Source organism: Rhincodon typus, chromosome 36 (genome assembly GCF_021869965.1).
Source record: "Rhincodon typus isolate 14 chromosome 36, sRhiTyp1.1, whole genome shotgun sequence".
NCBI lineage: Eukaryota > Metazoa > Chordata > Chondrichthyes > Orectolobiformes > Rhincodontidae > Rhincodon > Rhincodon typus.
The window spans coordinates 1,354,622-1,368,481 of NC_063367.1; the positions used below are offsets into that span (position 1 = coordinate 1,354,622).

Sequence of the window (13,860 nt, forward strand, 5' to 3'; positions counted from 1 at the left end):
TCTTTCTTTTGTTTGTACTTTAACTATGATGTAAGAATAAATTGTGTTTTGCTTCAAGCCTGGTAGTTTGACCAATTGAATTACATCTGGAACACAATGCTTTACACTTGCCTTTAAAGATTAAACAAAATTGGGGTCGAGACTGTTTTCTTAATCTATTTGGATAGGGCTTGGTCTGGTCCATAACAAGTTGGAGGCTTGTCTGGGATCAAAATCTCCAATTCCAGGTTTGGTTTAGGATTATTGGACTCAAAGAAAGTGAGTGATGAGTGTTGCTGTTCTCTTTTGGGTGTTGCATTCGGTTGGTAAATAGGGTGTGTCTCGTGTAATAATGGCTTTTTCAGTCACTGAGTTTCCTGGGGGTGGGAGGAGTTTTACATAAAGCAAGCAAGGCAAAGCTTTTGGTATTGGCAGACAAGCTGGAGTTGGGCAAAAAGGAGAGGTATTTGCAGCAGTAGCTCGATATATACCATTGCCAGAGATGCCAGTGGATTATTTGGCTAAAGAAATGTAAGCAGCTTAAACATGAAAAGGAAATGACACAGTTTGAATTATAATTGAAAAAAAAAACAAGGAGAGAAAGAGAGTTTTTCAACATCAGAGGTTGGAACTGAACACATAAAGTTGACTTAAAATAGCAGAGATAGAGGTAAAAAGTAGGAGTACTGATGTAGGCAGTGATGGAGAACAATCCCATCATCGCTAAAGGCCCAGTGGGGATCTGTTTAAATATGTCCAAGCATTGCCTAAGTTCGACAAGAAGGGCATAGAAGCCTTTTTCATTTCATTTAAGAAAATAGCTAAACAAATGAAATGGCTGGTGACCATGTGGGTTTTGTTGATCCAAATAAAGTTGATAGGTAGTGAGATATTTGCATCACTGTCAGAGAAGGTATCTGGTGAATATGAGGAGGTGAAAAAAACCATCTTAAACGCATACGAGCTAGTAGCAGAAGCCTACAGACAATGTTTTAGGAATTTAAGGAGGGAAACTGGTCACACTTACATTGAGTTTGAAAGGATCAAACAAAATAACTTTGATAGATGGACAAGAGCATTGAAAATAGATCAGGCATATGATGCTCTTAGAGACAATTATTTTGGAAGAGTTCAAAAATTCACTTCCTGAAGTTGTGACAATTCATGTGGAAGAATAGAGAGTTAAGATTAGTAACAAAAATGGCAGATGATTACGAGTTAGTTCATAAATCAAAGTTTGGCTTCCAACATCAATTTCAATCTGTGAGGGATAGAAACTGGGGAAAAGAGAAATCCTCAGGTGATAAGGGAAAAGGAGATATCATTGAAGACAGTAAAGTTAGGTGTTTTCACTGTAGTGAAGTCTCAGTGTTGGTTTAGAGAAAGCACTGGGAAGAGATGTGGGAAATAGGATAAGCCAATGAGTTTTGTTGAATTGGTAAAGGAAGCCACAATGGAAGCTAAAAAGCTGTACCAGAATGTACAAGGGCTTGGTTGAGAAGAAAGTGCTAGATCTCTTTACAGAATTTACCTGAGTGGTTAAGGTTTACTCATGTGGACCAGAAGGAGTAACTTCAAATTAAAAGCTACAAGAGCAAGTCAATCCTTAGTGAGAGATGAGAAGATATGTAATTCAGACAGAGTATTGCCAGAAAAGGTGGTAATATGTGGAATTCGCAGTAAGAACAGCAGTGTTCGTTATGTAAAGTGAGATTGGAGAGTCCAGTGAAAAGTGGTGAAGTGGTGGTAGAAATAATAAAGAATTCTTTGTTCTGAAAATACAGTACCTTGGTGAGGATACAGCTGGATCACAGCTGGGAGTGATGTCTACAGTGGTTAAAAAGCCAATGGAAAATCAAACAACTGAATTGTTATATTTTGGGATTTTCCTGCGTGGTAACAAGGTCACAAAGCCACAGGTTGAAGCAGGAGGCAAAATCAAAGAGTAAATATAAGGAAGTTGAAGTTCAATTACCAGAAACTATGTTTGATCAAATGGCTGAGAAAAATACAAGAAACAGGTGGAGGACAAAATGGGTTTTTTTTAGTTCAGGGAAGCCAGCTGAATTACAACAGAAAAAACAAAAGGAATTGTATCAAAAAGCTTACACAGAAGAATCTGAGTGTATCCCAGAGTGTTACTATCTTAAATATGAAGTCTTGATGAGGAAATGGAGACCATCATGTATTCAGGCAGATGGGAAATGGGCAGAAGTTCATCAAAGGTATTATCGGTGAGTCATAGAAAGAAGGTGATGCGGGTAACACATGAGGTACCAGTAGGAGATCACTTGGGAGTAAGAAAAACTCAAGCCAAAATGCAAAATGCATTTCTATTGGCCTAGACGATATATGGATGTGTTGAATTTTGCCAGTCATGTCATACATGTCAGCTAAAAGGAAAACCTCAGACAGTAGTCTAGACTATCTTCTTAATATATTTTGAGGGGGTTTAGTCTGGTCCATAACGGCAGCTACAAGTAGGATATTTCTAATCACAGTTGAGGAGTCTGTTACACAGTGAATTCCACTCTAACTCCTTCCAATGAACAGTAAAAAACAGATTGCAGAAATTTTGAAAAACTTGTGCTGTGAATCCCAAGCGAACGTAATTTATGAACAGTACATGTTCAATATCACAGCTCAAATTGAAACGGAGCCCATTGATAGATATGTGACTATATTAACATAGCTCACATGTCTTATGAATTCAGGCACCTGAAAGATGATCCTATCAAAGATACAATTATTTTGGGAATGAGAGATCCTACCATGACAGTGCAACTGCTAAGAGAAAGGTATCTAACTCTCAAAGAAGTTATAAATAATGTGCAGAAGCTCTGAGCTTGCAGATCAACAGCTACAGCATAGACACAGGAGGACAGAGGATATGGGGAAAAGCCCAGACCTGCGCATTCCTTGATAAGCAGCTTAGACCTACCCACTGTGTTGCAACACGGTCTATACCTTTCAAGTGCAAAAATGTGGAGAAAAGCAATAACTATTTATAGAAGGACCAACAAAAAGAACGAAGTCCCTGGACAAATTACAAATATTGTGGTCATCACAGAAGACAAAAGAAAGTGCATCAGGCATCAGGAAACAGTGCTTTATCTTCAAGAAGCTGAACTATTCTACATGCAAGTGTTTAGCTAGGAAGTAGACCAAAAACCATAAAGGTAATAACCACAAAGGTATCAAGACAATGATTTGGATAAATCAATTGTGGCACCAGAGAGATTGTTGGATGAAGCTTTGGACAATTCAATCAATACCTTTGAGCAGGTTGGCAACATCAAATCTAGAGGAGTAAAATGAAAACAATTATAATGAAAACAGCTGAGCGAGATAATCAAATTAATACAAAGTGCTAAATAGACACTAGTGCTTCCTGAAACATTATGAGCTTTAAGGAACTATGTGAAGTTACAACAGATGGGAATCCAAGAATGAAACCTTTGAAGGTAAAGTTGAAGGAATGATGCTCAGTCTGACAGGATAAATTAATCTGAGAGCCTGATGCTTGGCAAGATATACAATCCAGAATTCCACATCTCAGCAGAAATAAGTCAAAAGCTAAACCCTCCAGAAGGGATTGACAATGTTTCATAGGCCAGATCAACTGATAGACAGACAAAGAGACAATACAAGTCAGAGAGGATCTGATTGCCGAAACAATGAAATCTTGAAGCTGAAGTCGCAAAATGACATGATTGCATTGTCAGACACAGGAAATGCAACTGAATGAAAGATGTGTTTAAGGCAACAGTGTAGATCAGTAAAGTCAGCTGAGAAGATTTTGAAACTGAATCATTATTCTAACCAGCAGATGTTGGATAAAAAGCCAACAACCTGCATGTGTGCCATCACAAAATCCAACCACTTTAAAGATTGTGTGCGTAGAGACCAAAAGAAACAGAGTAACTACAGTAATGAACACTTTGTGGAGGTGGAATGGAGTACTGAACAGGAAATCAGTTGTTTGCAAAGTGGACAAAGTGGTTAATTCACAGCCTAAAACAATTGTGCAAACTAAAATAAATTTATGTGCACTAAAAAGATGTTTGGATGGAAATTGCATTAATGTGTTTCCTGGCTTGTCTCAGTTATGTGACCTCTGCCATGACAAACTCACTAGAGGCAGTCATCTTACAATCAGTTCAATAATGACAAAGCACAAACTAGGTAAGGTGAGACTGGATCAGTCAGGAATATATTCACTGAAGTTTAGAAAAATGATGAGGGGGCTCTCAAAAAAACCTATAACATTCTAACGGGACCAGAAGGGTAAATGCAGGAAGGATGTTCCCAATGACCGGGAATTCAGAACAAGGGAACACAGTCTAAGGATATGGGTTAGGCCATTTAGGACTGAGATGAGGAGATATTTCTTCACCCAGAGAGTGGTGGGCCAGTGGAATTCTCTGAGACCGGAAGTGTTTGAAGCCAAAGAACTGAATGTTTTCAAGAAGGAGTTAGATATAGTTCTTAGGTCTAAAGGGATCAAAAAGGACGAGGAGAAAATGAGAACAGGGTATTGAGATGGCTGATCAGACATGATCAAATTGAATGGTGAAACAGGCTCATAAGGCTAAATGGCCTACTCCTGCTCCTATTTTCTATGTCCCTGTGTTTCTAGACATGTCCTGTGAACTCAGAACATAAGCCTCCTCCCACAGTACTTCAGGGGGAAGTGCAGGAAGAGGCCTCCATCCCTGGGCTCCTTCCAGAGTTACTCATTTTGCAAAATACTGACTGCCCCAGGTCCCCACACACTGCAGTCAACTTCCCACTAACCCTTCAGATGTTTTAGTCATGAATTCAGCCAGTTGATGAGGTCAAGCCATTAAAGTTGACCAGATTTTCTGCTGGCCCAAGGTAGGCTGAATTCTCATCCAGGATGTTATTCCCTGTAGGAGAGACAAGACAGTTCTTCTTCAGACTGACTCTATAAGAGATTATTTGTGAGAACAGAGTCTGAAGCATGAATGTTACAAAATGTGTGACGATTGTAAATCTACTTTAAACTAGAAGAAAGGTTACATCTTTCCAGAATCAACTTTCGGGCTTTGTGTTTCTGATTGTCCCCTTTTAGTTTCTGGGTCTGTCTTGTTCTGCTCTACACACGATTCATTCAATAAATGAAGGAACTGATTATTGTACCATAGATTTTGAAGGCATAAATAGCTTTGAGCTCTCTGGGAGCCATTTCACTAAGCACCGAGAACATGTCCACAAAGTCATTAAAGCTCAGATTCCCAGCACCATCCTCCGAAAAGGTCTTCACTATTTGCTCCTTGAATGGATTCTCCTGTGAAAACAAACATGTTGAGTTTTTAAACAAAAAGAAACACTTCGCGTTTGTCTCTCCCCAACACCCCCCATGATATTCCTTACTGGGTTTACTCTGAAAGGGTTAAACATCCAGTTCTTTTCTCTCACTAGCCTCACAGTAATCCTTCACAAGGGTTAATATCCCATTCTCACTCCTCATTACAGACCCACAGCATTGTCCTAACAACTAATTTTGTTGTGAAGGCTGATGGAAAACATTCAGCATGTGAGATATACTCAAAATCCCCACATGTCCAGAAGCCCAATTCCTTCCAGATGATTTCTTTTTTAGAAAGCAATAAAACTGAAAAATGTAAGTTCAAGGAGAAATAAATTAAGTAAAGGAACATGACCCCTGCATTCGCCTTCACAGCAAGTAATTAAAACATAATCTTCAATATGTAGGGCTGAATTTTACAAATTTTTGACTAAGTATCAGTCACATTGAGTTTTTTGGAGGGTACCTCACTGAGAGGCCAGGCGAGATTGCTCACTGTATCTTACCAAATCATCACTATGCACCCAACCCTATGGTGTCCTTCATGTTCAATTCTATTCCCATCTTATCACATGCTGTTCCTGGAACAACTTGCCTTCAGCCAATATCTGCCAAAAGAGCAGTGTTCCTTATGCCAACATCATCTTTGAGAGGCCACTGTGCAGCCCAACAAGTAATCCAGTGTTGCCATTCACTAATGGCACAGCAGCTACAAAAGCCACACTGTCCACAGCACATAGTCAGCACGCTTACATTCCCTCACACATAGAGCCCCATTCTCTCACGCTAGCCATTGTTTAACCCCCAAGTCACACAGTTTACCCGTCCTTACTGACATCTTGTTGAAACAACCTTGCTAAGTCACTGCTACCGGGTCTCCAATGCTCACTGGACATCTGCAGCATGGATAGCTGGTAGTCCAGAAAAGGAACATCACAGACAGGCAAGCAAACATGAGCTTTCATTTGCAGGAAACAAAGACATTGGTAGCTGCAGATCATGCGCACAATGCTAACCAAATGCAATAACTATTTAACATTCCGTGATGGTCTACTATACCCTGCTCTTATTGACTGCAACAAGGTATCAATTAGGTCCTGTCTGGCTTGCCGTGCCCAATGCAGCTGAGCTCTGTAATACACAAGGATAGCTTCCTCTTCTCCATGTGTTCATTGTCCTCCATGGAATATTGCTCCCACTTCCCCAGTTCCTCAACATCCAGCACATCACCTTATTGCCTGCTCCAGAGTAAAACCTGCCAGGCCAGCACACTTTGTCCAGACAATACACAAGCCCCCCACGCTCCCCACAACAACCTCCACTGGACCTGTCCCAGCAGTGGATCCATATTCCCCCCTTGCCCATGCCCCACTATGACATTCACTATTGGATTTGTTCTGAAAGGTTAAGCTTCTAGTTCCATTCCCCATTGCTTGCTTCACCATGACGCTGGCAAAACATGGGCACTATAGTAATTGTAACAAGGTCAGCCAGGTGGACCCATAGAAATATGAGTTCCCTGTTTGAAGCTGTTAACCTGGCCCAATCAGGGAGCCCCGGCTGACAGATATAAACAGGAGTGTCATATAAACAGATACAAGGAAAAAGGGCTTCAGCCAAAGAGTGGTGAATCTATGGAATTCACTGCCACAGAAGGCTGTGGAGGCCGGGTCATTGAGTATATTTAAGACAGAGGTAGATAGGTTCTTGATTGTCAAGGCGCTCAAGGGTTACGGGGAGAAAGTGGGAGAATGGGGTTAAGAAACTTATCAGCCATGATTGAATGGTGGACCAGACTTGATGGGCTGAATGGCCTAACTTCTGCTTCTATGTCTTATGGAGTGTCAGAGGTTCTGTTCACTCTGAGAGCTGGCTCTGAGGAATCTGGACCAGTGTCAAGTACTATGCACGTGTAAATAAAGAGTGACTTGGTGATGGGATACCAGCCTCTGTGGAGTTATTTCGGTGGTGACGAGAGAAAAAATATGCTCCTGAAGAAATCACTCACCACAGTCATCTTTGAATTGGGGTAAGCATTTGTGGCATCATGCCGTTATTTGGGAAGCTTGACTTGTTTGACCCTATTATCAAAGACTGGACCCAATACGGGGGAAAGAATGTGTTATTTTTTCTGGGCAAATAACATTGGGGCAGATGAAAATCAACGAGTAATTCTCCTGACAGCTTGTGGACCCACAGCCTTTTTAGTTATTAGGAGCCTAACATTTCCTGTGGTAACAAGTACTAAAACCTTTCAAGAGTTGACAGATTTAGTTAATGAATATTACAACCCTAAGCCTCCTCCAATTTTGAGACACTCACCTGTTTTACTCACCTGTTCGAGAACCAGGGAATCCATGTAGGGATTTTTGATAAGGTTAAGGCAACAGGCATGTGACTTTGGTTTAACCCTAAATGAGATGCTGAGAGACCATTCAGTATGTGGGATTAATGACGGAACCATGCAAAAGTGCCTTTTTTTTCTCTCTTTATTCATTCACGAGATGAGGGCATCACTGGCTAGGCAGCACTTATTGCCCATCCTTAATTGCCCAGTGGGCAGTTAAGTGTCAACCACATTGCTGTGGGTCTGGAGTCACTGTAGGCTAGACGAGGTAAGGATGGTAGTGTCCTTCCCTAAAGGATATTAGAGAAGGAAACTGCCACTGCGGAAGCCCAACTGCACTTCAAACATGCGCTACAACTGGCTTTGTCATAGAGTCTTACGGTATGGAAATAGACCCTTAGATCCAAACAGTCCAACCCAACCATAATCTTAAACTAAACTAATCCCACCTGCCTGCGCTTGGCCCATATCCCTCCAAACCTTTCCTACTTCTGAACTTATCCAAATATCTTTTAAACATTGTAATTATACCTGCATCCATCACTTTGTCTGGCAGTTCATTCCATACACATGAATTACTCTCTTTGCAAAACAAGTTGGTCCTCGTGTCCTTTTTAAATCTTTCTCCTCTCACCTTAAAATTATGTCTTCTTATTTTGAACTCCCCCCACCGTAGGGGAAAGACCCTTGTCATTTACGTTATCTATGCCTCTCATGATTTCATAAACCTCAATAAGGTCACCTCTCAATCTCTACGCTCCAGTGAAAAATGTCACAGCCTTTCCAGTCTATTTTTATGTTCAAACTCTCCATTTCCAGCAACATCCTGGTAAATCTTTTCTGAGCTCTCTCTAGTTTAACATCTTTCCTATAACATCACACAGCACTCCAGAGGAGGCCTCACCAATATCCTTTACAAGCTCAACATGACATCCCAACTCCTTTACTCAAAGGTCTGAGCAATGAAGGCGAGCATGCTTAACACCTTAACCACTCAGTCAACCTGTGATGCAAATTTCAAAGAACTATGTACTTCTAGGTCTCTATATTCTAGAACATTACCCAGGGCCCTATCGCTTATTGCATAAGACCTGTCCTTCTTTGTTTTACCAAAATGCAATAACCCACATTTATCCAATTTAAACTCCACCTGCCACTCTTCAGCCCACTGACCCAATTGATCAAGATCTCTTTGTAATCTTAGATAACCTTCCTCACTGTTCACAATACTACTAATTTTGGCATCAGCTGCAAACTTACTAATCATACCTCATATATTCTCATCCAATTCATTTATATAAATGACAAACAAAATGGGATCCAGTACCAATTCCTGTAGAACACCGCTGGTCACAAGCCTCCAGTCCGAAAAACAACCCTGCACCACCACCCTCTGTCACCTACTATTAAGCCAATTTTGTATCCAATTGGCAAGCTCACCCTGAATCCCATGTGATCTAACTTTACTGATTGGTCTGCCATGCAGAACCTTGTCAAAGGCTTTACTAAAGTCCAAGTAAACAATGTCTACCACCCTGCCCTCATCAATCTTTTCGGTTACATCAATAAAAAACTCAATCAAGCTTATGAGACACAATTTTCCTCGCACAAAGCCATGCTGACTATCACTAATCAGTCTTTGCCTCTCCAAATGCATGTAAGTCCTATTTTTCAGAATCACCCCAACAGGCTTCTCCTTACAGCCTTTCTTAAACAATGGAACATCATTATCCACCTTCCAGTCCTCTGACAGTTCACATATATTTATAGACGATACAAATGTTTCTGTTAAGGACCCTGCAATTTCCTCCCTAGCTAAAATATGGAGCATATGAGTTACAGGACTTCCTCATGGAAGTGGCCATCCTCAGAAGGCCAACCGACCTTGGGGAACATCACTTGAATAAAGTCAACTGCATAGCCTCACCAAGGACAGATCCTGAACAGAGGGACTCTAGATCAGCCCACATCAAAACCCTAAAACAAAGCCAAGCCTTAGCTAAATAGTTAACATTTTCTTCAGGATCCAGGCTGGCAAGTCATTGTAGTTGCTGCCAGTATGCAGACTCAGGACAGCAAAAGAGTCCCATTAGGCCTAAATTAAGTCAGAGAAATTCATAGGCTGGTATCCAGGAGAGTGCATGCCCTGGAAAAGCCTCCTACATCTGGCTTTGCAACATCCAAATTAGAACCAATCAAAATAAACATTAGGCTAAATGGTCACACGGTTCTAATGGAGGTTAATACTGGCATGGTTATATCAGTGATTGCAGAAACAGCCTTTAAGAAAATTTGCTCTGGACTCCAACCCTTAAGTTTGTGTAAGACCTCAGCTAGACTGAGAACCTATCCTGGGGAACCTTTGTTTTGGGGCAGCATAATGGCTCAGTGGTTAGCACTGCTGCCTCACAGCACGAAGGACATAGGTTCCATTGTACCCTCGGGCGACTGTCTGTGTGGAGTTTGCACATTCTCCATGTGCCTGAACGGGTTTCCTCTAAGTGCTCTGGTTTCCTCCCATAGTCCAAAAATGTGCAGGTTGCTTGGATTGGCAAGAGTAAATTGCCCATAGTGTCCAGGGATGTGCAGGCTGGGTGGATTAGCCAATGGGAAACGCATGGTTACAGTGCTAAGGGTGGGTCTGGGTTGCTCTTCAGAGGGTTGGTATGGACTCGATGGGCTGAATGACTTGCTTCTCCACTATAACGATTTATGATTCTATTCTATGATTAAGGGTACATCTTCGGTTCCAGTCTCGTATGAGAAGCAGCCGGTTCAGTTACCACTGACTGTAGTAAAATGTTCAGGCCCAAGCTTGATGGAGTGAAAGTGGTTGAGAAAGATTGGCTCATGTTGAAATTTCTCGATGCCTGTGTGTTTGGTAAAATAAGGAGCTGAATATTAATTGAGGCAAGTTGTGCCATTGTTAAGGTTTTAAATGAGCAATAATCCTCTTAATTATCATCTCACAATACCCAGTGAGCAACTTGCCATGTCACTCAGCAGATGCATAAAAGATGCAGCACATTGCTCCCAATGTTGAGGTAGGTTTCGCTGGACTTCTGATAGAACTCACATCACTCAGACTCCTCTAAGATTCTTCCTGAAGTAACAGTTTTTAACTTGATTCAATGGAATTTTTAGTGTGCCCTGCATTGGGTTATGTCCTATTTGGGGATTGGACAATTTTGACCAATTGGAGCAAGTTCCTTAGCAAGAGGGAAGATTGTAATTGAGTTGTTATTAGGCTTGGGCTCTGTTAGTTAGATCATTCAGTGGGTAACTCCATGGACAGAAGTTAATGCTCTCTGCAAGTCATCCCCATGCTCCATTTCCACCTGTGAACCTGTTAAGTCAGGGGTGTCAAGGCTCATAGACAGCCATTCAATTGGGCAATTATCACTGACGGCGCAGTTGTCACACTTGCAGCCTGACAAATTCACCCTCTCATGTTTGCCTTAGAAATCCCAGAAGCTGGGGTGGGTGTTCCCTCATTCAAAGACACTCAGTGCCTTATCAACGGTTCATCATCAAGAGGGGTGGAGGGTGCTCTGAAAGCCATGTCCCCCACACCCCCCACTCCTAGCCCTGACCCTACTTGCAACCCTTACGCCACCCTTCATTCTCCTGGTGCCGGGGTTCCCCAGGCTTCTCCGCCAGTGATTGGCTGGCAGCAAACACAACTCCCCCATTAATTGGCTGGCAGCAACAAATGCTCCCCATTAATTGGTTGGTATTTGCCAGGGCAAGATCTTCAACCTCAGGGACACAGATCCCTTACGGGTCTCAAGGGCTCTTAATACACAGGCCTTCCTCAAAGGTGACAGGGCTGTCTCCAGTGCAGATACATAGAGGTGGCAGTGAAGTTGGTCCCAGTATGAGTTCAGGTGGCATCAGCAGCTGCTGCATCAGTGAGGTAGGCCTAAAGTGGACTCATGGCAGGGGTGGAGTCAGAGTAGAGTTTGGAGCCAGTTTGGTACCTAGTAGCATTGGTGACATCTATATTGGTGTAGTCATAGCAGCAAGGGTGTTGGTGAAGGTGAGATAGTGCCAAAGAGTGACAACTTTTGTTCCACCGGCAGTGTGGCAAAGGGAATTTGTGCCTGGCCACCAGGCCTGGGCTATGACAGAGCAATTCACACAAAGGACTGTAAAGTTGGACACTTTCTTTATTTCTTCATTTTTCTGCCTTCATATTCTGTTTCAGTTTATTTTTCTGTGTTTTAAGATGGTGTGGTGAGTGGCAAATCTATTCAACCCTTTTCACTGTATATTGTAACAGGATACACATGACAATTAATAAATCAAATATTTAACCTTTGCGCAAAAGACTGGAATACTCCAGATCTATGCTTAGATGATGTTGAGTGCATTCAAGTGGTGGTAAAAAATTAGCAAGGGGAAAAGGGACATGTAGAGAAACTTCTTTACTCAGAGTTGTTAGGATTTGGAATGTGCTGCCTGGGAGAGAGTTGGAGGCAGTTTCCATGGGAAGTTTCAAAAGAACTGGATATATATTTCAAAGTGATAAACTTAGAGGGCCATGGAGATAGTACTGGAGAATAGGACTAACTGGGTATCTTTTTCAGCATCTGGTAAAGACACGATGGGTTGAATGGCCACATTCTTTATTGTAAAATCCTATTAGCTATGGTTGGTTTACCCCTCTCTTAGAATCTTTTCTCCTTACAGGCATGTATTTTTGCTGAGTCATAAATTACCTCCTTAAATATCTGCCATTGCTTGTTAACTGTCAGGGGTTGGGTTAGCTCAATTGGCTGGATGGTTAGGTTTGCAAAGCAGTGTGATACCAACAGTATGGGTTCAATCCCCAGACTGGCTGAGGTTACTATGAAGGACTCTCCTTCTCAACCTCTCCCCACACCTGAGGTGTGGTGGCCCTCAGGTTAAATCACTTCCAGTCATCTCTCTTCAATGGAAGAGCAGCCCTATGGTCTGGTAAAACTATGGCAAGCTGACTTTTTCACTGTCATTCCTGCTAATCTATCTGCCCTGTCCACTTTAGCCAATTCTATCCTCATTTCATTGTAATTCCCTTTATTTCAGTTAAACAAAGTTGTTTCTGGCCCAAGTTTCTCACTCTTGAACTGAATATCATATTATAATCATTACTTCCAAGGAGATCTTTTACTCGGAGGTCATTTATTAATCGTGCCTCATTACCCATTACCTGACCCAGGTTAGCCTGCTCCCTTGTTGGCTCCATGACATAAGAGTCATAGTCATAGGGATACATAGCATGGAAACAGACCCTTCGGTCCAACTCGTCCATGCTGATCAGATATCCTAAATTAATTTAGTCCCATTTGTCAGCATTTGGCCCATATCCCTCTAAGCCCTACCTATTCAAAAACACATCCAGATGCTTTTTAAATGTTGTAATTGTACCAGCCTCCACTACTTCCTCTGACAGCTCATTCCATAAACACACCACCCTTTGTGTGAAAAAGTTACCCCTTAGGTCCCTTTTATGTTTTTCCACTCTCACCTTAAACTTATGCTGTCTGGTTTTGGAGAGCGGGAAAAGACCTTGTCAATTTATCCTATCCATACCCTTCATGATTTTATAAATCTCAAAAAGGTCACCCCTCAGCCTCCGATGCTTCAGGGAAAATAGCACCAGCCTATTTAGCATCTCCCTATAGCTTAAACCCTCCAACCCTGACAACATCCTTGTAAATCTTTTCAGAACCCTTTCAAGTTTTTGCTCTAGCAAACTATCCCTAATGCACTTTATGAAATCATTGTTGTAGATACCCTTTCCAATTTGATTAACGCAATTAACATGAATAATAAAGTCACCCATAAGTATTGCTCTATACTTTTTACATGCTCCTATCATTTGATGATTGATAACTTTCCCATCCCTCCTGTCTCTCCGAAAGGTCAAACATTCCTCAATGTTAAGTTTCCTGTTTTGATCTCTTTGTAGCCATGTTCCGTTATGGCTATGAGATCATATTCATTTACCTGTATTTGTGCTGTCAGTTCGACTACCTTATTCTGAATGCTTTGTGCATGAAGATATACAGCCTTTAAGTTTGAATCAGAGATAGTAGAAACTGCAGATGCTGGAGAATCCGAGACAACAAGGTGCAGGGCTGGATGAACACAGCAGGCCAAGCAGCATCATAGGAGCAGAGAGGCTGACATTTCGGGCCTAGACCCTTCATCAGAAAAG

At 41.7% G+C, this 13,860-nt stretch overlaps 1 protein-coding gene across 1 annotated transcript in view; it reads right to left on the minus strand.

Annotated features, from left to right (window-relative positions):
* The window catches only part of cib2 (calcium and integrin binding family member 2), a 20,033-nt gene extending 11,130 nt beyond the window's left edge, over nucleotides 1-8,903 (minus strand). The window contains exons 1-2 of the mRNA XM_048617272.1: nucleotides 8,889-8,903; nucleotides 5,143-5,290 (exon numbers count right to left, since the gene is read on the minus strand). Of these exons, the coding sequence (XP_048473229.1) occupies nucleotides 5,143-5,290; nucleotides 8,889-8,903 (163 nt within the window). The remainder of the gene's footprint in view (nucleotides 1-5,142; nucleotides 5,291-8,888) is intronic.
* Between the last annotated feature and the right edge of the window lie 4,957 nt (nucleotides 8,904-13,860).